Source organism: Hyaena hyaena, unplaced genomic scaffold, assembly GCF_003009895.1.
Source record: "Hyaena hyaena isolate Hyena2069 unplaced genomic scaffold, ASM300989v1 scaffold_345, whole genome shotgun sequence".
In the NCBI taxonomy this organism is placed as follows: Eukaryota; Metazoa; Chordata; class Mammalia; order Carnivora; family Hyaenidae; genus Hyaena; species Hyaena hyaena.
Window position 1 is genome coordinate 1,683,439 of NW_024080976.1, and position 25,768 is coordinate 1,709,206.

The 25,768-nt window shown below is 38.3% G+C and overlaps 2 protein-coding genes across 2 annotated transcripts in view; both read left to right on the top strand.

Annotated features, from left to right (window-relative positions):
• The window catches only part of LOC120243537 (zinc finger protein 850-like), a 165,158-nt gene that overhangs the window by 116,921 nt on the left and 22,469 nt on the right, over positions 1 to 25,768 (top strand).
• On the top strand, positions 4,516 to 25,511 carry LOC120243536 (zinc finger protein 420-like). Its single transcript, XM_039249738.1, has 4 exons — positions 4,516 to 4,690; positions 6,145 to 6,195; positions 24,521 to 24,650; positions 25,355 to 25,511. The coding sequence occupies exons 2-4, from the start codon at positions 6,163 to 6,165 to the stop codon at positions 25,420 to 25,422; spliced, it is 231 nt and encodes a 76-aa protein (XP_039105669.1). The 5' UTR covers positions 4,516 to 4,690; positions 6,145 to 6,162; the 3' UTR covers positions 25,423 to 25,511.

Genomic DNA, 25,768 nt, shown 5'->3' on the forward strand with positions numbered 1-25,768 from the left:
ACTGTGAAGCAGGCTCCAGGCTCTGAGCTGGCAGTCAGCACAGAGCCCGACGCGGGGCTCGAACCCACGAACCGCGAGATCATGACCTAAGCGAAAGTCGGACGCTTAACCGACTAAGCAACCCAGGCGCCCCAATGTCTGTCTATTTTTAAGAAATGAGACAGAGCACAAACAGTGAAGGGGCAGAGAGAGAGGGGAGACACAGAATCCAAAGCAGGCTCCAGGCTCTAAACTGTCAGTCAGCACAGAGCCCAACACAGGGCTTGAACTTATGAAGTAGGGGATCATGACCTGAGGTGAAGTTCAAGGCTTAACCACCCCCCAAAGAAGAGTTTATTTAACCAAACACAAAAAATTACAAGCCATAAAGAAAAATTAAGTAAATTGGACATTTAAACAGAGTAGTTTTAATTAAAAAAAATTTTTTTTGAGACAGAGTACACATGCACGTGAGCAGGTAAGGGCAGAGGGAGAGAGAATGCCCAGCGTGGAGCCAGATGCGGGGCTTGATCTCACAACCATGAGATCATGACCTCAGCCAAAGTTAAGACTCAGCCACTTACCTGACTGAGCCACCCAGGCCCCAAAAGAGAGTACTTCTATTTATTAAAAGCTCACTAAATAATGAAAAAAAACAGGGGCGCCTGGGTGGCTCATTCGGTTAAGTATCTGACTTTGGCTCAGGTCATGATCTTACAGTTCATTGGTTTAAGCCCCGCGTCAGGCTCTGTGCTGACAGCTCAGAACCTGAAACCTGTTTCAGATTCTGTATCTCCCTCTCTCTGACCCTCCCTTGCTCACGCTGTCTCTCTCTCTCTCTCTCTCAGAAATAAATAAGACATTAAAAATTTTTTTTAAAAACCCCAAGCTATAAACTAGAAGATACATTGGACACATATGATTGAAACATAAACATCCCAGGGGTGCCGAGGCTGCCCCGTTGGTTAAGTGTTCAACTTTGGCTCAGATTATGATCTCATGGTTCGTGAGTTCAAGCCCCACCTCAGGCTCTGTGCTGACAGCTCAAAGCCTGGAGCCTGCTTCAGATTCTGCATCTCGTTCTCTCTTTGCCCCCTCTTGCTCATGCTCTCTCAAAAATAAATAAATGTTAAAAATTAAAAAAATATATAAACATTCCAAATAATTAAAAAATGTTTAAACGTTTGTTTATTTTTGAGAGAGAGAGAAAGAGAGTGAGAGGTAGAGGGGAAGAGAAAGAGGGAGACACAGAATCTGAAACAGCTTCATGCTCTGAGCTGTCAGCACAAAGCCCAACACGGAGCTCTAGGGGCTCTAACCCATAATCCATGAGATCATAACCTGAGCCAAAGTCGTGCAGTTAACCGACTGAGCTACCCACGTATATTCATGTATATTCATGATATTGAGGTTATCTAACAATAGCCTTGTACTTAGAGATGCATGTTAAATTATTTAGTGATGAAGCATATAACATCTACAACTTAGTCGTAAATGTTGAGCAATACCCTAAAATATGTAAATATATGTAGACAGAGATTAAACAAATGGTGCAAAATGTTAAAAACTGGTGAATCTAGGTAAAGGATATATATATATATTATATATATATACAGTGTACATCATTCTACTATTCTTTTAGTTTTCCTGTAGCTTTACATTTTTCAAATTAAAAACTTAGGGAAGAATAATTTTAAAAATACTAAAGTGCTTCAAATACTTTTTTGGGATCACTGATTAAATGCCTGACTCATACGTATTAGTATGAAACCCAATCTGTTAAAAGAAGGTCAAAATCATTTCCCAACATCAGCGAAGACTCTCAAATAAAATGATCCAGTGCCAGAAAAGAAAACATACTTATCATTGCTGTTCATGGGCAGCCACTGCCATAGGGCAGAATCCAATTGCTAGGGTAAAGAGATAACTAATCCTTAAAGGTCTATAAGGTCAGAATGGGTCCTAAGGATATAAACCTGAAAATGCCAGGTATTACAAGATATCTGAGGCCTATGAAAAATTGCCTAAGTACTCCTTTCTCTCTGCAGTCTTCCTAAGGGACATGTCTTTCTGGATTTTGTTTGTTTTCACAGAGTTTAGTTTCCTTGGCTCACTTTCTTGCTCCAAAATCCTCAAAGTTTCCATTTTCTTTTGAATTTTAAAATTAAAATTCAACACATGAGTAGTGTGTTTTCATTGTAAAGTAAATGAAGGAGAGATTATCAGTGATGCTTAAAGTCCCTTTTAACATTACCCCCTCCTTAGCATAAGTCCTCTCTTCTCACTCCAAAGGCTACTAGTGATATAGGAGTTTGGTGTGTATACCTCCATAAAAATATATACTACTTTTTATATTAAGTATATCAAATGATATGCTTAAAAAAAAAAAGTCTTCCTCAGCTCCTGCAGACTGTTTTTGTAATGGTCTCAATCTTTGAGTTGAAGTAACTCTCTGAATCTCCTAAAACTGTCTATACGTTTTCAAAAAAAAAAAAAATCACCATATCCACCCATACAAAATATCACAAGTTTAAAATACAACAAACCCCATCCACATGGAATCTATAAATCTCAGTTTAACAATTCCTTTTTTTTTTCACTTGTAAACAATAGCCTCCTTTTTCTTTTTTTAATGTTTTATTTATTTCTAGGAGAGAGAGAGAGAGCGTGAGCAGGGGAGGGTCAGAGAGAGAGGGAGTCACAGACTGAAACAGGCTCCAGGCTGGCAGTCAGCACAGAGCCCGACGCGGGGCTCGAACCCACGAACTGCGAGATCATGACCTAAGCGAAAGTCGGACGCTTAACCGACTAAGCCACTCAGGCGCCCCAGTCTCCTTTTTCTTTAAAGCAGCCATCACAACTATTCAAAAGCTGAAAGAGAACCAAGAATCAAACAAATATGGCTTGAAAATCAACACATACTGGAAATCAGAATGTTACTTCTAAACAAAAACCCAATATACTTCCTCTCATGTATAATCTGATAAAATTCTTGCTCCACTCTGACACTTTGCCGTACTCTAACTCAGTACAATTTGACCATCTTTAGTTCACATTTATAGTGGATTACTGCACACAGGTTCATTAACTCAACAATCCTGAGAACCAAACTTGCTACTCCAGTCACATTACTGGGAAGAGATCAAAGTGTTTAGTAAAGGGTCCTGAAAGAGGAAGTTTTATTGCTCCCCCACCCCCACCTGGAGGAGTGGTGCATTTACACTTCTACCCCACTCTGTGCTAGAAGTTCAAACTTTTGTCATTATTAAAAAAAAAAAAAGCCATGAGACAAGTTCAGGCTTACCAAAAAAACCCCAAAAAACATACAGCTTTAAGTTCCTCTCTCTCCGTGAACCACAGTAAACTCTTTTTATGTATAAAGTTATTATTTTATTAGTCCATGGCCTCTCAACCTTACCCAATAATGTCACCATAATATTAGAAAAGAATAGGTGGGGCGCCTGGGTGACTTAGTCGGTTAAGTGTCCGACTTTCGCTTAGGTCATGATCTCGCGGTTCGTGGGTTCGAGCCCCGCGTCGGGCTCTGTGCTGACTGCCAGCTCAGAGCCTGGAGCCCGTTTCAGTCTGTGACTCCCTCTCTCTCTGACCCTCCCCTGCTCACGCTGTCTCTCTCTCTCCTAGAAATAAATAAAAATATTAAAAAAAAAAAAAAAGAAAAGAAAAGAATAGGTGCCAACTTTGTGGGACTGTGCTAGAGGAAAAAGCAGTTACCTTAGGACTGGCTTTGAAATCATGTTTCTTGTAAACAAAACTCTTGGTTTTGCGTCCTTCCTCATAACACGTATATTTGATCCAACAGAAAGATGTCTGGCTTATTTTTCAGATAAATTGATAACTTTTTTTTTTTACCAGATAAAATTAGTGTTCAAGAAAGAAATAACTTGACCATCCATCATTTTTTTCAGTCACACACACTCTCTTCTGCGAGTCCTACAGACACTGTGAAATAAAGGCAGGAGAAAAGCACATTTGCATAAAACAAAATCATCATCGTTAAGTCAGCAACCACTCTCAATTATGGACAAAAACGAACCGTAACAGCAGAGATCCCTTCTTCTGTCAGCCAATCCCACAATTAGAAAATGTCATTACCATGCAGCTTCAAGCACGAACCACCTCCCCCAAAAGCAACAAGCATACAACCATACACCGAGCAGCCCAGTCTGCCCCGCTGCGTCTCGCGTGGACACACACACACACACGCCACCCCCCCTCCCGAAGGGCCTGGCCAGCTAGTCCCGCTGAGAGTCCCGCCTTCTCCTAATCTCGTAAAACCCTGGACCGCTGCACACCCTAGCAGTCTCTCACCGCGATCACTCGGGCAGTGCGCGCCCCACGCCTGCGCATTGAGCTCAGGCGGGGACTCCCATAAACACGCGCGGCGCGGCCTTCTGGCTAGCGGATCCCGGCCGCGGAATCCACGAACCGAGCGGAGGATTAGTAGACTGGGCCTCCTAGCGTCCCGGCCGGCCAGCCGCAGGCTTCCTAGTGTTGGACTACATTTCCCAGAGCCACCACGTCCCCAATGCGGCTTCATTTCCGTTTGTTCGCGCGATCTGAGGGCCTCGCGTGGGGAGGGCAGCGTCCGGTGGAGGAACTTGGCCCGGCTCCCGTTGGGCGGGCGAACCCGAAATCGGGGCTTGGACCCCAGGCGCCAGATCCTGGATCCTGAACAGCACCTTCTGTTGAGGTGAGGATGTACGGCATGCCGGGGCGGAAGCGTCAGTGGAATTGCGTGTGTGGCGGTCTCCTGCTGTTTTGTGCCTGGTACTCGTATGGGCAAATGGACGTGTGCGGTTGTGGTTTTGTGTATAAGCGTTTGCGTGAGTGCGAGTTGCGACTCTGAGTAATGCTGCTGTGACAGTGTATTTGTGACCGCGTGCTTCCCTGACGGGGAATATGCCGTGTGACAGTGTGATTGTGTGTATACCTCTTGTGGGACTGGGGATTTGTGACTTTGAGCTGTGCTACAAGGCTATTGTGACAGGGTGTTTGGATGGACTTGGGTCACTTTGAGGTTATGTATGCGATGTGTATTTTGTGTATTACTGGGGTTTGCTTGTGGCTTTAAGGTTTTACGAGAGTGTTACTGTGACAGCGGTGTTTGTGACCACTTGTTTTCCTTGACCTGGTGCTTGGTTGTGTTTTTCTGTCTGAAGTGTATGCCATAAGTGTGAGTGTGTGACCGAGTGTGCCGCTTTTCATGACTGTGAAGAGAGTAAAAGTGATGCTGTGAAAGGGTGTTTGGGGCCATGGGTATCCCTCGTAGGGTGCTTGGATGTGCTTGAGTGTGTGTATGCTCTGTATGATTAGATTTTAAGACAAAAGGTGGTCTGAGGATATAACATTAATTTGGCAATTGTGACTCTGGCCGCGTGATCGTGTGTGACTTTGTCTAGTCGTTTATAAATTTTATAGCCTATGACCTTATGGGAGTTTAGTGAGGTACAGAGATAAATTTGGGTTTTTGCATTTTTGGGGTTCATTCAGAGGCTGTCTGCCTTTGTATCATGAGTCCCTTGTGGCTTTTCCTTAAAGAACTTGACTTCTTTCTCTTCTGACCTCAGTGATCCCCTGCCCCCACCCCGCCACCTCCCATTCACACATGGCCTATATTGCTTCATTTCTGTATTCATCCTTAGTTCACAGTGGGATTGTAGATGTAGGTTCCCTGTGGCTTCCAGGTGTCCTCTCACCTTATAACTTTGAGGATATTGAATGTAGAAGAATGACAGGAAGTAAGGAAGTCAGAAGTTTGAGCCTTTGAATGAAGACTGTGAGTTATTTCTAAGCCACAGCAGATAGCACCTTCAAAACAGGCCATTTGGAAATGCAATGGAGTTCCAGAAATGGGAGTACTTCTAGAGAATGTACTAAAGGAGCCAGTCATACACGTTAGAGCCTGTAACACTTCACTCTATCTCCAGTGGACAGTTTTGAATCCAGAAATAAATTTTAGCCCAAGACCGCTGTGATCTTGGACCTTCTTTCTGATACAGAAAGTTCTAGTCTTCTTCTGATTTTCCTCCACGTTAAATGAGGGGTAAATTGCGGGTGGGTGGATAAGAGAGTGTAGTTTGATTTAGAGTATATCCTAAGAAAGGCTAAGTATCTCATGATTCCTTTTTCTTTTCCTGAGAGTAGAGTCCAGAAGAGGAAAAGATGGCTGTTATACATTCAGAAGCAAAGTCCAAGGTGAGTAGATGTTTCCTCTTAGTTTCCCGAAATGCTTTTATTTTTTCAAGATGTAGAAGTGTTTTTCCTTTTAAAATTTCCTAGTTAAGCTTTCTCAAATGATGGAGGTGGCAAGGCAATTTTCTGTAGATTGGGAGCAGGGAATATGTGCAGTTAATTGTGATAGATACTTCCCAATGGTGGTTAAATTGAGGAAGTATAGATTTGATATTCATATATTTTGAAAAGAGATAATATTGTGTTATTTCTGACACAGCATTCTGGTTTTTTTTAAACTTTTTCTGTTTGTTAATTTTCAAACATACACAAATGTATAATGAACCATCTATAGGCCCAGCTCAAAAGTTACCACTTGCCAATCTTATTTAATCTGCCTTCAGTTCAAACTCCTGTCTAATTTGCCTTTTGATTTCTTCTGTGACTAATGGGTTATTTAGAAATATGTTAGTTTTTGGGTATTATGAGGCTTCCAGAAATCTTTTTGTTACTGATTTTTAATTTCATTCCATTAGAGAAATACAGTGTATGACTTGAATCCTTTAAAATTCATTAAGATTGGTTTTGTGACCCAAAATGTGTTGTCTGTCTTAGTAAATGTTTGGTGTGCACTTGGAAAGACTCTTCTGCTGTTGTTGGGTGGAGTGTTTCATAAATGTCAGCTAGGTAAGGTAGGTTGATAGTATTGCTTAAATACACTGTAACTTTACTGATTTTCTGTCTTGGATTTATTTCTTTCTCCTTGTAGTTTCTATGAGTTTGTGTTTCATGTATTTTGAAACTCTGTTATTAGATACATAGAAGTTTTAGGTAATATGTCCTAATGATGAATGGATCCCTTTATCCTTATGAAATGGTCTTCTTTATTCCTGGTAGTGTTGTTGCTCTGAGCGTCTACTTTTTCTGATACGTTAAAAAAAATTTTTTTTTCCGTTTTATTTATTTTTGAGACAGAGAGAGACAGAGCACGAGCTGGGGAGGGGCAGAGAGAGAGAGGCAGACACAGAATCTGAAACAGACTCCCGGCTCTGAGCTGTCAGCACAGAGCCCGATGCAGGCCTCGAACCCATGGACTGCGAGCTCATGACCTGAGCTGAAGTTGGAAGCTTAACTGACTGAACCACCCAGGTGCCCCTACTTTGTCTGATATTTAATGTTGCCACTCCAGCTTTCTTTTTATTTGTGTTTTTATTTTTTTATTTCTTTTTATTTATTTCTATTTCTATCCTTTTATGTAAAAAATTTTTTTGAATGTTTTTTATTTATTTTTGAGAGACAGAGCAGGGAAGGGTCAGAGAGAGAGGGTGACACAGAATCTGAAGACAGGCTCCAGGCTCTGAGCTGTCAGCACAGAGCCTGATGCAAGGCTCAAACCCATGAACTGTGAGATCATGACCTGAGCCAAAGTTGGACGCTTAACCGACTGAGCCACCCAGGCACCCCTATCCTTTTATTTTTTTAACCTGTTTGTGTTCTGGTATTAGAGGACATTTCTTGTTGGCTGTATTCAGTTTTTATCCAGTTTGACAATTTCTGTCTTATAATTAAAGTACTTATACCATTTATATTTAGTGTGGTTATTGATGTTGTTTGGGTCAGATCCATTATCTTGTCCCATCTGTTCCTTATTCTCTTTTCCTTTTCTGCCTTCTTTTGGATTGGGGGAGGGAGTTTCAAACTAACAATGCCAATATTTTTACTAACCATCTGAATACAGAAAAACGATCAAGACTTCTTGGAGTTCAATAGGATATAACCTACCCTACAATTAGGCTCATTTGTTTCATCTTGCCTTATACTTTTAGTGATCCCCCCCCACTTTGATTTAATTTTATTTTAAAATTATATAAGATATTTACATATTTCCAAAATCAAAACTACAGAACAAGGTGAATTCAGAGAAGTCTGGTGTCCATTCCTGTCCCCTCCACCCTGTTTCCTGTTTCCTTCTATAGATAACTACCTGTACTTCTCTCTGGTTTATTCTTCTATTTTTCTTTTAAATGGTACATATTTATGTGTATGTGTTTGAATGTATATGTATTTAATTAAAAGGAGTATTGTATGTATACTACACTACACCTTTTTCTTTCTCACATGTTTAATGTATTCTGGAGATCATTTTTAGCAGCCTAGAGAGATCTTTATTATTCTATTTTATAATTATCTATTCTTTTGTGCGGCTATAATAGTTTATTCACCCAATGTTCTTTTTTTTAAATTTTTATTAAAAATTTTTTAAACATTTATTCATTTTTGAGAGACAAAAAGAAGGCACGACTGGGGGAGGGGCAGAGAGAGAGGGAGACACAGAATCTATAGCAGTCTCCAGTCTCTGAGCTGTCAACACAGAGCCCGATGCAGGTCTTGAACCCACAAACTGTGAGACTGTGACCTTAGCTGATGTTGGACACTTAACCAAGTGAGCCACCAGGTGCCCCTATTCACCCAGTCTTCTGAGTGGGCATTTGGTTTTTGCCCCAATATTTTGCCATTATATAATATAGCAATCAATAACAGATTATATGATTTCTATTTGTAAAGGTTTATCTTTCAAATTTCTAGAAGTGGCCTACTTTTAGTTTATTTTGATGTTTTTGACATAGATTATACCTGAAATTACCTCTTGAGTAATAATAAAATGGAAACATTTCCTTATTTTTCCCCTTCCCCATCTTTTTCTTCATTACCTCAGTTAAAAAAATCTTAGTTTATCTTTGTACTTTTTTCTCAGAATTTATTGAGATGTTTTTTAACTATTGTATGTCCTTTTTTTTTTTTTTTTTTTTACTATATCATGTTATTTCCTTGTTTTCTGATATCAAGGTAGTACCTGTTTGTTGGTTTGACTTAGAAAATACAAAAAGAAATGAGAAAGAAAAGTTACTCCAAAAACCTCCTTTAGAATGAATCTTGGTTCATATTTGGAATCTATCCATCAAGGTTTTTTTTTAACTTCTTGTTATAGAAAATTTCAAACATGTGTGAAGGTAAAAAGTATGGTGTAATGCATCTCCATGTACTCTACCCACCACTGAGCTTCAACAAGTATCAGTTTATAGCTAATCATGCTTCATCTCTAGATCCCTCTCCCCACAAAAAAAGGAATTATTTTTTTGATGTTTTATTTATTTCTGAGAGAGAGAGAGAGAGAAAGAGAGAGAACATGAGCAGGGGAGGGTCAGAGAGAGAGAGGGAGATACAGAATCTGAAACAGGCTTCAGGCTCTGAGATGGCTCTCAGCACAGAGCCTGATGCAGGGCTCAAACCCACGAACCATGAGATCATGACCTGAGCCAAAGTTGGACACTTAACCGACTGAGCCACCCAGGCGCCACAAAAAGGAATTATTTTGAAGTAAATTACAGATATGCAGTTTCATCCACAAATATTTTAATATATGTTTCTAAAAGATAAGAACTTTTTATTTAAAGAATATAACCACAGTATCATCACTAGTTAAAAAAAAAATCCTTGATACTTTCTTTTTTTTTTAAATTTTTTTAATGTTTTATTTACTTCTAGGAGAGAGAGAGAGACAGCGTGAGCAGGGGAGGGTCAGAGAGAGAGGGAGTCACAGACTGAAACAGGCTCCAGGCTCCGAGCTGGCAGTCAGCACAGGGCCTGACGCGGGGCTCGAACCCACGAACCACGAGATCATGACCTAAGCGAAAGTCGGACGCTTAACTGACTAAGCCACCCAGGCGCCTCCCCTTGATACTTTCTTAATGCTGTGAAATAGCCAGTCAGTATTCAGATTTCTCCCATTGTCCATAAATATGTATTAGAATTAAGATCCAAACAATGCCTGTTTAGTCTGTTTAGTGCAATAGTGTGATATGTTTCTTAATCTTTCTTTCTCTTTTCTTGCAGTTTGTCCTAGTAACAGAGTTTTCTTATAAAGTTACCCATATTCTGGATTTTGTTGGTTACTTATGTGTTGTGTGATTCAACATGTTCCTGTATTTCTTCTAAACTAGTATTTAATTCTAGAGGCATGATCAAGTTTTTTTTGTGGTTTTGCTTGTTTGCTTTGCACTAATCCTTTATACATAATGGTGCATATGTCTGTGACATGGTGCATAACATTTGGTTGTTTTCCTTTATGTGATATTAGTAGCCATTGATTGGTTTTTCTTAGAATTTATTATTTTATCAAGAGTTGTAAAATGATACTGTAATTCTATTTTTTCTTCTGCAATTATTAGCTAAAATACTTCTGTAAAGGGATCCTCTCATCAGTGTCTTGGTTACTCTGAAGTATAACTTATGTAAAAAAAATTAGGATAAAAGCTTGATATTTCTCATTTTTTCAACATCTTTGAAAGTTCATCCTATGTTTTCCATTTAAATTATTATTATATGGGGCACCTGGGTGGCTCAGTCAGTTAAGCGTTTGACTGTTCATTTTGGCTCAGATCATGATCATGATTCCTGTGTTCAAGCCCTGCATCAGGCTCCATGCTGACAGTGCAGAGCCTGCTTGGGATTCTCTCTCCTTCCCTCTCTCGGCTCCCCACCACTCGTATTCTCTCTCTCTCTTTTTCAAAATAAACAAATAAACTGTAAAAGAATTATTATTATGAATTTGTGGATTTAATTATATTTGACATGTTTCACTCCATAGCAATTATTGTTCTTTTTCATACTCCGATTGTTAATCTTTGGCCTATGGGAGACTGTGATTTGGTTCCTTTTGAATTCTCTGGTCCTGGTCCCTGAAATGGCAGAAGCCTTTTGTCTGGTACTCCATTGGTAGTGAAATGATTCCCTGCATCCGTGCTAATCCATTTGACCCCTACAGAGGGTCAAATGTTCCATGGGGGAAAATAGAACAGTGGGAGAGCCAGTGCTTTCTTTGGGTGCTTTCTTTACTAAGTGACTAGTAAGTAATTAAAAGCTTTACTGTTACTTTCATTTTGGCTTGTATCTTAGCTTTTCTTATAACTACCAGCTCAACTATTTTCAGCTCCCCTTTTGACAGTGAGTGTGGTATCAATTTTGTCAAGGTCTTGATAGTATATATAAATCCTCTATATTGTTTACTGACTTGTTCTATTAGTTACTGAGAGAAAGATACTAAAATTTCCAAAACTGATTGTGGATCTGTCCATTTCTTCCTTTAGTTAGTTTTTGCTTCATATATTTTGATGCTTTATTAAATCTGTACACCTTTAGGATTTCTGTCTTCTTAATGAATTTGTCCTCTTTTTGGTTTATATACTCTTTGTCTTGATCTTTGTTTTCTCTTATGTTAATACAGCTACACAGGCTTTCCTATGCTTACTATTTGTATGGTATATCTTCCTCCACCATTTTACTTTTCTCTCTTTTTTTAAGTTTTTATTTAAATTCCAGTTAGTTAAGATACAGTGTAATATTACTTTCAGGTGTACAGTATAGTGATTCTGCACTTCCATACAAGACCCAATGCTCATCTCAGCAAGTGCATTCCTTAATCTCCATCACCTGTGTTACCAATCCTCCCATCCACCTCACCTCTGGTTTGTTCTCTATAGTTAAGAGTCTGTTTCTTGGTTTGCCTGCCTCTTCTTGTCCCCCTTTGTTTATTTGTTTTGTTTCTTAAATTCTACATGTAGTGAAATCTTATGGTATTTGTCTTTCTTGGACCCTCTAGCTCCATCTATGTTGTTGCGATTACAAGATTTCATTCTTTTTATGGCTGAGTAATATTCCATTGTGTGTGTAAACCCACACACACACTACATCCTCTTTATCCATTCATTATCGGTTAGTGGATACTTGGGCTGTGTCTACAATTTGGCTATTGTTGATAGTGCTACTATAAACATCAGGGTGCGTATATCCTTTTGAATTAGTATATTTTTTTTTTTCAAATTTGTATTTTTGTATTCTTTGGATAAATACCTAGTAGTGCAATTGCTGGATCCTAGGGTGGTCCAATTTTTAACTTTTTGAGGACTCTCTATAGTATTTTCCACAGTGGCTGCACCAGTTTGCATTCCCACCAACAGTGCACAGGGTTCCCCTTTCACCACATACTCACCAGTACTTGTTGATTTTAGCCATTCTGACAGATGTGAGGTGATATCTCATTGTGGTTTTGATTTGTATTTCCCTGATGATCAGTGATTTGAGCATCTTTTCATGTGTCTGTTGTCTTATATTAATACAGGTATGTAGGTTTTCTTATGCTTAGTATTTATATGGTATATCTTCCTCCACAATTTTACTTCCAACTCATTTATGTCTTTATACTTAAAGTACATTTCTTATAAAGAGCATATAGTTGGAATTTGATTTTTTTCCTTATCTTGACATTATTCATTGGAGTGGTTGGACTATTGACCTTTAAGGTAATTACAATTTAGTTTATCCCTGCTGGGGACAGGAGCTCCCTTATATATATATATATATCTTAAAAAGTGCTTGGCACTTTTACAGTTAGTTACTTAAGTTTCGTTGTTTCTTTAGCTTTGTGCTGAAGTTATAATTTTTCTCTTCTCTGATGTATTTTTTGTTGTTTTTTAAAAAATTTTTAATGTTTTATTTATTTCTGAGAGAGAGAGACAGCATGAGCAGGGGAGGGTCAGAGAGAGAGAGATACAGAATCTGAAACAGGCTCCAGGCTCTGAGCTGGCTGTCGGCACAGAGCCCGACGTGGGGCTCGAACCCATGAACCGTGAGATCATGACCTGAGCCAAAATCAGACACTTACCCGACTGAGCCACCCAGGCGCCCCAGTGTATTTTTGGTTGTTAAGATGGTCACAATTTTCTATTGAGCTTTCCACATGTGGAAGAAGTAGAATTTATAATTAAATGTTTATCAGATACCTACATCGTTGACTCTTGGTAGGGGCAGTGGTTCTCCTTAGAGAATGTTTTAGAACAAAATCTGGATGCTTTTGAATATTAAAATTAAATGAGTGTGAAGTCCTCTGGCTTTTGAAGGACTGAAGCCATGGGTCTTGATTATAAGATAGAGAACTTTTCTAAAAAGGGATAGATGGTAAATACTTTAAGCCTTATGGGCCAGATGGTCTCTGTTGCAGTTACTCAGTTCTGCCACTGTAGTGTGAAAGTAGCCAAAGACAATTTATAAACAAATGAGTGTAGATGTGTTCCCGTAAAATTTATTTACAAAAATAGTTGGTGGGCTGTAGTTTGCTAACTTAATCTAGATGTTCTGCAATACACAGCAAATAGTTTTCTGTGAACTATAAAATGAAGACCATTGCTACAGAAAAGAACATGTTTATTATTAACTGGGTCTAGAACTTCTCACATAATGCATTATTTTTGCATAATTTTTACAGACTGTTGCATACATCTATGTTGCTGTTATTGCATGGGTTTTACTATTAGCTAGATCTTCCAGGAATGACCGAGAAATGATTGTATTTTGTTTTATTCAGAAATTTATCAAGATTTTTTAAACACTTAAAAAGTCACAGCACTGATGGCAACACCACTTGTGATATTTTCCTTACCAGTATTACCTACTTGTAGAAGCTTGCATTCGTAGATAGTGAATTTTATTGATTCTATACACACACATGAACATATCACACACACATACACGCACACACACACACACACACACATGTAGAGTGCTTATTTCAAAATGTCAAATGTAAATAAAAGATGTCAACATTACTTAGTTGAAGACTTCTGGGGAAGATGCTAAAGTCAGAGGACCCTAAGCTTACCTCCTCCCACAGATACTAGTAGATAATACCCACATCGGTGTAAATAATACACAAAAGGACCTGAAGACTGGCAGAACAGACTCTCTACAGCTAAACGGAGAGAATAGGCCATATTGTTGAGGGTAGGAGGGTAGAGAGGCAATTGGGAGCTAAGTAGATATATGGGACTGTAAGAGGGAAGGACACTGCAGCAGGGAAAAAAAGAGACCCTCACACCAAGCACCTCCCACACAGGGACATGAATCCCCTTAACATTTGACTTTGAATGATCAGAAGGGCTAGGGCACCTGGGTGGCTCAGTCAGTTGGTTAAGCATCCAACTTTGGCGCAGGTCATGATTTTGCTGTTAGTGTGGAGCCTGCTTGGGATTCTGTCTCCTTCTCTCTCTGCCCCTCCCCCACTTGCATGCATGTGCGCATGCTCTCTCTTTCTCTCTCTGAAAAAACCCAAAACTTTAAAAATCATAGTGGCTAAATTTCATAAGTTCTTGGAAACAGTGGAGCTTAACACCTAGAACTTTTTTTTATTCTCAGTATTTTATTATTTCTGAGAGACAGACAGCATGAGCAGCGGAGGGTCAGAGAGAGAGGGAGATACAGAATCTGAAACAAGCTCCAAGGCTCTGAGCTACCTGTCAGCACAGAGCCCAACATGGGGCTCAAATCCATGAACTGTGAGATCATGACCTGAGCCAAAGTCACCAACTGAGCCACCCAGGCGCCCCAACACCTAGAACTTTAAAAATCACTGGGCTTGGCTCTGGGAGAGCTGGGAGGGTGAGAGGAAACTGAGTCCCTGCTCTTAAAGAGACAGCACAACATACAGTCCCACAGAGACACAGCATAGAAGCAGTAGTTTAAAAATGCCTAGGATGTGATAGGGGATTTGTTTACTAATCTCAGAGTTTGTGCTGGAGAGGCAGGGATCATTGGGAGACATCTCCAAGAACAAAAAGGCTGGCAGGCACCAGTTTTCCTCCCTCACCACCCAGCCTAGACACACAGATACCTATGAGAGCCAGTACAGCACCAGTATTTGCTATAAAATTTGCTAACAGTGGCCCTGCCCCTGAACATTTCTATGGATCTGCCCTTTATAGCCAGTCCTCTGTCCCAGGTCCCTTCCCGCAGCAGACCTGTGCAAACTTTGAAAATACCTTGCACCCAACACCTGCATTCTCCTGAGGACCTGCCCCTCCAGTATGCCAGGCTGGAGCTTTTCCAAAAGTGGTGCCACAAGGTTGGCAGTGTGCAAGCAGCTCTGACATGAGCCAGCAGTTACTCCAGTGTAACTCCTGCCTGGGGGAGAGGGGAAGATAACCACATATACCAGTCCACCTGCAGCCCCACTAGTGGGCTGGGGGCAGATATCTAGTCTGACTATAGGCCCTGCCCACCAATGAAAGCTTCTCAGGGGACAACATGGAATGTACCCTGCAGTTTGGTGCTACTGCATCTCTGGCAAATGCCCAATGTGACTCAGCTTAAGCCCAGTGCAGCCCCAGACTGGCCCACAAACAGCACAGGGACCAGAATTTGTCCACAATAGATAGGAAGACATTGCAGACGACTGGACTGAAGGCAGAAGTGGCTCAGCCACAATACCAGGCCACATGCAACATAAATAAAAGACTCCTGAAGTGCCAGGCTCTGGTGAACAGGGGACATTGCACTGCAAGGCACTGTAGGACCTCTTCTTCATAAGGCACTACTTTCTTTTAAAATAAAAAACATTTTTTACATTTATTTATTTTTGAGAGACAGAGCACAAGTGGGGGAGGGGGAGGAAGAGAATGAAACACAGAATATGAAGTAAGCTCCAGGCTCTCAGTTGTCAGCACAGAGCCCAGCGCGGGGCTTGAGCTCACAAACCGTGAGATCATGGCCTGAGCTGAAGTTGGACATTTAACCGACTGAGCCACCCAGGTGCCCCCATAAGGAACTACTTTTAAGATCAGGAGGTATAGCTGGCTTTCCTAAAACACAGAAACAGACAAAATGAAGAGACAGGGAAATGTGTCCCAAATGGAAGAACAACAGAATCAAAGCAGGAGACCTAAATAAAATGGAGATAAGTAATATATACCTGATAGAGAATTTAAAGTAAAGGTCATAAAGATACTCACTGCACTTGAGAAAAGAGTGGAGGACCTTGTGAGACACTTAACAAAGAAAACATAAAAAGCCAATCAGATGAAGAACTCAATAACTGAAATTTAATATACATTAGATGGAATTAGTAGTAGGCTAGAGAAAGCAGAAAAAAACAAAGGAGGGCAGAGTAGTGGAAAGTAATCAAGCTGAATAAGAGAGAGGAAAAATAATTTTAAAAATGAGAATAGTCTTAGAGAACTGAGTGAAACCATCAAGTATAATCACATTCACTTTATAAGGATCCCAGAAGGAGAAGAGAGAGCAAAGGAGGCAGAAAGTGTATTTGAAGAAATAATAGCAGAAACTTCCCAAATTTGGGAAAGGAAACAAATCCAGATCCAGGAGACACAGAGAACCGCCAACAAAATCAGCACAGGGAGGTCCACACCAAGACACATAGTAATTCAAATGACAAAAAGTAGTGATAAAGAGAAAATTCTAAAAGCAGCAAGAGAAAACAAAACGGTTACATACAAGGGAAAAAACCCATAAGGCCATCAGTTTATTTTTCAGCAGAAGCTTTGCAGGCTAGAAGGGAATGCCATGATATACATAGAGTGCTGAAAGAAAACCCTACAGTTAAGAATACTCTGGCAGAACTATCATTCAGAATAGAAGAAGAGTTAAAGAGTTTCTCAGAAAAAAAGTAAAAGAAATTCATGACCACTAAACCTGCCCTACATAGAACGTTAAAGGAGACTCTTTGAGTGGAAAGGAAAGACCATAAGTGGGAATAGGAAAGTAGAAAGAACAAAAGCAGTAAAATTTAGTATATCTATAAAAATCAGTCAAGGGATTCACAAAAGAAACGGATGTAAAGTATGACACCATATACCTAAAATGCAGAGAGAAGGAGTAGTAAAGAATGGGTTCAAACTTAAACAACTATCAACTTAATATAGACCACTATATGCAGAAGATGTTATACACAAACTTAATTATAACCCAAATAGAAAACCAGTAATAGATATGCAAAAAATAAAGAGGGAGGAATCTAAGTATATCACTAAAGAAACCTGATGAGAGAAGAAAGGAATAGAGAAGACCTACAAAAACAGCCATTAAACAAGTAACAAAATGACAATAGGGACACACTTATCAGTAATTACTTTGAATGTATGTGGTCTAAACGCAACAATCAAAAGGCGTAGCATGACAGAATGGATAAAAACCAAGACCCATCTATATGTTGCATACAGGAGACTCGTTTCAGATCTAAAGACACATGCAGATTGAAAGTGAGCATATAGAAAAGCAGTTGTCATGTAAATGGAAGTGAAAAGAATGTTGGGGTAGGAATACTTATATCAGACAAAATAGACATTAAAATAACAAAGACTGTAACAGGAGACAAAGCACATTATCTAATGATAAAAAGAACAACTCAACAAGAATATATACCAATTGTAAATACTCATGCACCAAACATGAAGCACCTAAATATATAAAGCATCTAATAACAAACATAAAGGATCCAATAACAAACATAAAGGAAGGAAGTAATTGATAGTAATAGGAGTAATAATAGGAGACTTTACCATTCCATTTACATCAATAGACAAATCATCCAAAAGAAAATCAATAAGTAAACCATGGCTTTGAAAGATGTATTAGACCAGATGGATCAAATGATATATTCAGAACATTCTATCCTAGAACAGCAGAATACACATTCTATTCAAGTGCACATGAACGTTCTCCAGAATAGATCACATATTAGGCAATAAAACAAGTCTCAACAGTGGTGTCTGCGTGGCTGAGTTGGTGAAGTGTCCAACTTCAGCTCAGGTCATGATTCACCGTCGGTGAGTCTGAGCCCTCTGTTGGGCTCTGTGCTGATAGCTCAGAGCCTGGATCCTTCTTCAGATTCTATGTCTGCCTCTCTCTGCCCCTATCCTACTCATGCTCTGTCTTTCTCTGTCTCTCAAAAATGAATAAACGTTAAAAAAAAAAAGTTTCAACAAATTCAAAAGATTGAAGTCATATCACGTGACTTTCCCAGACACAATGTTATTAAGCTAGATCAACCGCAAAAAAAAAAATCTGGAAAGAACACAAAATACATGGAGGTTAAATAATGTGCTACTAAGCAACGAATGGGTCAAGTAAGAAATCAAAGAGGAAATAAAAAAAATACATGGAGACAAATGAAAATGAAGACCCAATGATCCAAAATCTTTGGGATACAGCAAAAGCTGTTCTAAGGAGGAAGTTTATAGCAATACAGGCCTATCTCAAAGAGCAAAAAAATCTTAAATAAACAACTTACACTTACACCTAAAGCAGCTAGAAAAAGAACAAACAAAACCCCAAACCGGTAGAGGGAAGGAAATAATAAAGATTAGAGCATAAATAAATGAAATAGAAACTTGAAAAAGAAATAGATTAATGAAGCCAGAAGCCAATTCTTTGAAAAGATCAACAAAATTAATAAACATTTAGGCAGACTAATCACAAAAGACAAAGAGAGAGGAATCTAAATAAAATTAGAAATAAAGGAGGAGAAATAACTGACACCACAGAAATACAAAGGGTTATAAGAGAATATTATGAAAAATTATATGACAACAAATTGGACAACCTAGAAGAAATTGGGGAATTTCTAGAAACATATAAACTACCAAAATTGAATCAGGAAAAATAGAAAATTTGAATAGCCTGGTTACTAGCAATGAAATTGAGTCAGTAATCAAAAAAACTTACAGCAGACAGAATTCCAGGACCAGATGGCTTCACAGGTGAATTCTCCCAAACATTTATTAAAGAGTTAATACCATTTCTTCTCAAACTATTCCAAAAAACAGAAGATAAAGGAAAACTTCCTCATTACCTATGAGGCCAGCATTACCCTGAGACTAAAACCAAATAAAGATACCAGTAAAAAAGAGAAATACAGGCCAATATCTCTGTTGAACATAGATGTAAAATTCTTGAACACAGTACTAGCAAACTGCATCCAACAATACTTTAAAAAAATCATTCACCTTAATCAGGTGGGATTTATTCCTGAGATGCAAAGGTTGTTAATCAGTGTCTTACATCACATCAACAAGAGAAAGGATAAAGCCATATGATCATTTCATGCATTTCAGTAAATGCAGAAAAAGCACTTGACAGAGTATATCCATTCATGATAAAAGCCCTCAACAAAGTAGTTTTAGAGAGAACAGTTCTCAAGATAATAAAGGCCATCTATGAAAAACCCATACTTAACATCATACTCAATGGGAAAAACTGGGAAACCCTAAGACCAGGAATAAGACAAAAATTTCCAGTCTCATGATGTTTTGTTTTGTTTTGTTTTATATGTTTATCCATTATGAGAGAGAGTGCAGGTGCATGGGGAAGAGGCAGAGAGAGGGGGAGAGAGAGAATCCCAAGCAGCCTCCATGCTGTCAGTGCACAGCCTAAAGGGCTCGATCTCATGAACCACGAGATCATGACCTGAGCTGAAATCAAGAGTCAGATGCTTAACCTACTGAGCCACCCAGGTGCCCTCACTCTTACCACTTTTATTCAACATAGTACTAAAAGGCCTAGCCATAGTAATCAGACAATAAAAAGAAATAAAAGACATCTAAATCAGTAAGGAAGCAGTAAATCTTTCACTATTTGCAGATGACATCATATTATATATTTAAAACTCAAAAGACTCCACCAAAAAACTGCTAGAACTGATAAATTAATTCACTAAGTTCACAGGATACAAAATCAATATACAGAAATCCATTGCATTTAAACAGCACAACAAAGGGCATGTGGGTGGCTCAGTCAATTAAGAGTCTGACTTTGGCTCAAGTCATGAACTCATGATTTGTGGGTTCAAGCTCTGCATCAGGCTCTCTGCTGTCAGCACAGAGCCTGCTTCAGATACTCTGTATCCCTCTCTCTTTACCCCTCCCTCCCTCTCTCTCTCAAAAATAAATGAACATTAAACAAAACAGCAGAAAGAAAAGTTAAGAGATCAATCCTGGGGAGGGGGCACCTGGGTGGCTCAGTCAGCCAAGCATCCGACTCTTGATTTCGGCTCAGGTCATGATCTCACAATTCATGGGTTTTGGCCCCTACCTCAGTCTCCATGTTGATAGTGCAGAACCTCCTTGGATTCTCTGTCTCTGTCTGTCTCTCTCTCTCTCTCTCTCTCTCTCTCTCTCTCTGTCCCTCACTAGCTCACGTGCTCACTTTCTCAAAATAAACAAAGAATAGAAAAGAATCCCATTTACAGTTGCACCAAAAAGAATAAAGTACTTAGGAATAAACCTAACCAAGGAGGTGACAGATCTGCATTCTGTAAACTTTAAAATAGATAAAAGATTAAAGAAATTGAAACTGCTAAAAAAAGAAAGAAATTTAAGACAACACAAATGTAAAGATATTCCATGCTCATGGATTGGAAGAACAAATATTGTTAAGATGTCCCTACCACCAAAGCAGTCTACAGATTTAATGCAATCTATGTCAAAATACCAACAGCATTTTTCACAGAACTAGAGCAGATAATCCTAAAATTCATATGAAACCACAGAAGCCCTCCATTAGCCAAAGCAGTCTTGAGGAAGAAGAACAAAGCTGGAGGTATCACAATTCCAGATTTCAAGGCATACTACAAAGTGGTAGTAATCAATATAGTGTGGTACTGGCACAAAAACAGATCGATGGAACAGAGTAGAGGGCTCAGGCATAAACCCACGATTATATGGTCAATTAGTCTTTCACAGAGGAGGCAAGAATATGCAATGGAAGAAGTCTCTTCAACAAATGGTGTTTGAAAACCAAACAGCTACATACAAAAGAATGAAACTGGATCACTGTCTTACACCATGCACAAAAATTTTTAAAAAATCAATTAAGAGTCTAAAGGTGAGATCTGAAACCATAAAAATCCTAGAAGAAAACACAGACAGTAATTAGTCTGACATCAGCCATAGCAACACTTTTCTGGATAATGTCTCTTGAGGCAGAGGAAACAACAACAACAACAACAAAAACTATTGGGATTACTTCAAAATAAAAAGCTTTTGTGCAGCAAAAGAAACACTCAACAAAACTAAAAGATGGCATATTGAATGGGGGAAGATTAAAAAAAAGAAGAATGGGACAAGATATTTGCAAATGATATATCTGATAAAGGGGTAGTCTCCAAAAATGTATTAAAAAGTTATACAGATCAATAAAAGACCCCAATAATCCAATTAAAAAATAGGCAGAAGACATGAACAGACATTTTTTTCAAGGAAGACATACAGATGGCCAACAGACATAAAGAGAGGCCCTGTATCACTCATCATCAGGGAAATGCAAGTTAAAACCACAATGAGATATTACCTCACACCTGTTAGAATGGCTAAATTAAAAAACACAAGAAACAACAAGTATTGGCAATGATATGGAGAAAAAGGAACCCTGGAGCACAGTTGGTGGGAATGCAAACTGGTGTAGCCACTCTGGGAAACAGTATGGAGGGTCTTCAGAAAGTTATGAATAGAACTACCCTATGATCTAGCAATTACACAACCAGTATTTACCCAAAGAATACCAAAACACTAATTCAAGGAGATACATACATCCCTATGTTTGTAGCAGCATTATTTACAATAGCCAAAATATTACCATATTATCCAGTAATTGCACTTTTGATAATTACCCAAAGAATATGAGAATGCTAATTTAAAAAGATATATGCACCCCTATGTTTATTGCAGTAATACAAACTATCCAAATTATAGCCCAAGAGTTCATTGATAGATGAGTGGATAAAGAGGTGATATACATGTGTGTGTATATACACCCACATATATACATAGATACATATACATGTGTACATACATACATGTATATATACATACATACACACACGATGGAATATTACCCAGTCATAAGAAAGAATGAACTATTGCCATTTACAGCAACATGAATGGATCTAAAGAGTATAATGCTAAATGAAATTAGAGGAAGACAAATACTGTATAATTTCACTGATGTGAAGTCTAAGAAAGCAAACAAAGAAAGGAAAAAAGAGACAAACCAAGAAACAGGCTCTCAACTGTAGAAACAAACTGATGGTTACCAGAGGGATGTTCATGTGGGGTTATGTATGAAATAGGTGAAGGGGATTAAGAGTACACTTACCATGATGAGCACTGAGTAATTAGTATAGAGTTGTTTAATCAGTATATTGTACACCTGAAAGTAATAATAACACTGTGTATTAACTATACTGGAATTAAAAAAAATAGAACTTAAAAATGTGCATGGTTGAATATCATCATCTTAGAAGTCTAATTTGTTCATTTTAAGTAGTTGTAGGCATAAGCATTTAATTGTACCTTTTAATGTGTATAACTGTTGGTCATTATCTCTTTTTGGCATAAAGTATATAAATGTGTCATTATAATTTTTTTCAGAAATGGTAGAGAGGTTGTTGTAAATATTATCTTTTTGTATACAGAGAGTATTAAGTTTGATCAGAGTAACAACCACCACCTGTATGTCTCCCACTTAGTATCTTTTGGTGATAGAAGCAAGAGAAAGGAAGAAAAGAGCAACAAAGATAATTCTACCTTACTCATTGGAACTTTGCAGAAAGCATGGTCTCATGGTTCGGTTTTCTTCTCTCCAGCTCTGCCTTTTGCAGACTCTCTGCTTTTCTAAGATAGGAATCCAGAGGAGGATTGATCATTTCTTGGAGTGCTAAAAATCATGGCTCAGGTAAATTGGTGTTTTTTTGTGCTCTCTTTAAGTAGTCACTTTTTTACAGAGTATGTGCATATTTGAATTCCTTATTTCTGAAATGTCCTTTCTAACGGACCCCACTCAGGAATGTGCTCCCCAGTATTCCATTCTTATAAGTGTTGAGGATGTTTGCCTAGTTTGTCTTTCTAATCAACCTATATTCACATAATTATTCAAAAATACTTGGAGCATCTTTGGCTAGAAGATTTAACAAAAAAGCAGATTTAACAAAAGCAGATTCCCTGATTTTATAAGATAGAGAAGGTTGTTAATTGTACCACACATGAGAAAACTTTGAACTTCTCTTTATATGTAAGTTTCCTGGTTAGACAAGATCATTAGTTTTGAGTGGCCTCAGTGCTTACACTTTTTGAGCTTTTAAGATTGATTAGGAACATGATTAGAGCCTGAAAGAGATCAGGGATCTTCCCTGGTAATCCATAATTGACATAAAGCAATAATATGGATAACTTTGAGAGTCAGTTATGTGTTAATCTTGTACATATAAGTTTAGATGATCTTTTCTACCTTTCTGTTGCTTAGAACAAGGAAAAGGTGTATTTATAAGTGATAAGTAGTAACAAGAAAGATCATTCACGGGGCGCCTGGGTGGCGCAGTCATTTAAGTGTCCAATATCAGCTCAGGTCATGATCTCACAGTTTGTGGTGTTTGAGCCCTGCATCGGGCTCTGTGCTGACAGCTCATAGCCTGGAGCCTGTTTCACATTCTGTGGGTCCCCTTCTCCCTCCCCTTCCCTGCTCATGCTTTGTCTCTGTTTCTCAACAATAAATAAATGTTAAAAAAAATATAAAAAAAAAGGAAAGATCATTCACATGCAAAAGTTGTTGACAAATTATAAACTCCCAAAAGAAATGCTTATTATATTATTTTGTAAGATAAATGTTCAAATAATGCACACTTAGTAAGTCAGATGTATATCATATTGAGCTGTTTTGCAGCCTGTTGAAATATATACTAAATTATTGGTAAGAAGGAAAATGCTTATGATGTAATATCCTGATATAATTATGAATTGAGTTTTCAATAAATTCTTTAATTCTATAAAATATTTATAAGAAACAGATTTTATGAGAGTTTACAAAAAAGTTCCCCAGTTATTTTTCTTATTTCTTAGAGAATATGAAAGAGAAACTTGAATTTGTTGAGAATGTATGATATACAAGATACAAGTGTAATTAAAGAAGAATGAATGATAGAGTATTGAACAGGTTGCCTATGTGTGCTATTTCTTCTAAGTGCAACTTTACAGCTTTATTTATTTATTTTAAATACATTTATTTGTTTTATTTATTTCTAAGAGAGAGAGACAGCGTGAGCAGGAGAGGGTCAGAGAGAGAGGGAGACACAGAATACGAAGCAGGCTCCAGGGTCTGAGCTGGCAGTCAGCACAGAGCCCGACGCGGGGCTCGAACCCAGGAACCGTGAGATCATGACCTGAGCCAAAGTCTGACGCTTAACTGACTTAGCCACCAAGGCGCCCCACATCTTTATTTAATTTCTAGACTTATCTGTATAATGAGATGTTCTATATGCAGGAATTATCTGTAGCAACAGGAATAAAAAGGAACATGTTGGCACTTCAGAAGAATTGATGTCTTTAGTGTCTCGTTTATGTTAGTGGCTTTCTGCCATTTTTTACCTCCTTTGCAGAGAGTACCTCATCGTTTCCCCATCATTGAAAAAATATTTTCTTTATTTACACAACTAGTATTATATTTGTTGTTTCAGAGATCAGTGATGTTCAGGGATGTTGCCATTGACTTCTCTCAGGAAGAGTGGGAATGCCTGGACTCTGCTCAAAGGGATTTGTATAGAGATGTGATGTTGGAGAACTATAGTAACTTGGTGTCACTAGTAGGTAAGGAAATGTACCCCTAGTATTTCAAGATCTACCTTTGGAATGGCTGTTTTCTCTGAATTGTTTTTAAGTATTAACTGAACTGCCTCTTATTATTCTCAAAGGAATGAGAATATTTCAGTTACTGGAAATCGTAATATTTCATAGGGCATATTTGTTTTCTCCATCCTTCAAATGTAATTATTGTTCTTCCTTCTGTCTTCCTTGGTAAGCAAGGGGCTAGATTTGAATTCCGGGACACTTGCAGTATTGTCAGAAAAACAGACTATGCATTGTTACAATTTAGATATGCTAAAGGAGTTCAAAATATTTTAAAAAATAGATACAGATATATATCAGTTTTCTGACATTAGAAGAGCTTATATTGTTATATTGTTTATAGAGTAATAGGGTAGATTAAGTCAGGTAAACAGAATCCATTACAACAAATACTTTCTTTCCTATTTGTGTTTTGTAATTGAATATTACAGTTTAAGAACTTTGTATTGTTCATTGAATGAATGTGCTAGAACCACCTTCTGTTGCAAAATAGCTCAGGAAGAACATGTGATTGTCTATGAAAATTTGTTTTTCTGTAGCAAAATAAGAGACACCTTATGTCAGTTAAAACTTTAACAAGTGATTTTCCAACCTAAATGATCACTTTATTCTTTAGACTCTTGAAGTCCCTGTCTTTTACCCATTCACTCCTCTTTTCTCTGAAGGCTTTATGAAGTTATTGGTTGGTACACTGCCTTTGAGAACCCAAGTCTTGTGGAAAAGAGACTTCTGACTTGAGAAGAAAAGCAAGGGCTTTTCAGCACAATATCTCTAAGGAATCCCACCTAATCCCTACTCTTCTCTCTTTTGGCCTCTTATGATAGTCCTTCCCACTCTCAAAGGAGGAGTTCTTTTCTCCAGTGGTATGTAAACTTGGGAGTCAATTCCTTTCTAGATTTTTTTGTATTTATATTTATATTATTGTCTCCCTTCTTTAACATGTGTTCATTCATTCAAAATATATTTATTGAGAGCCTGTTCTTTGCAAGGACTATAGTAGACATTGGAGACATGATGATCTAGATAAAGTTCATATTCTGCTACGTTCTCTTGGGAGAAAAAAAATATATGTGTTTGTG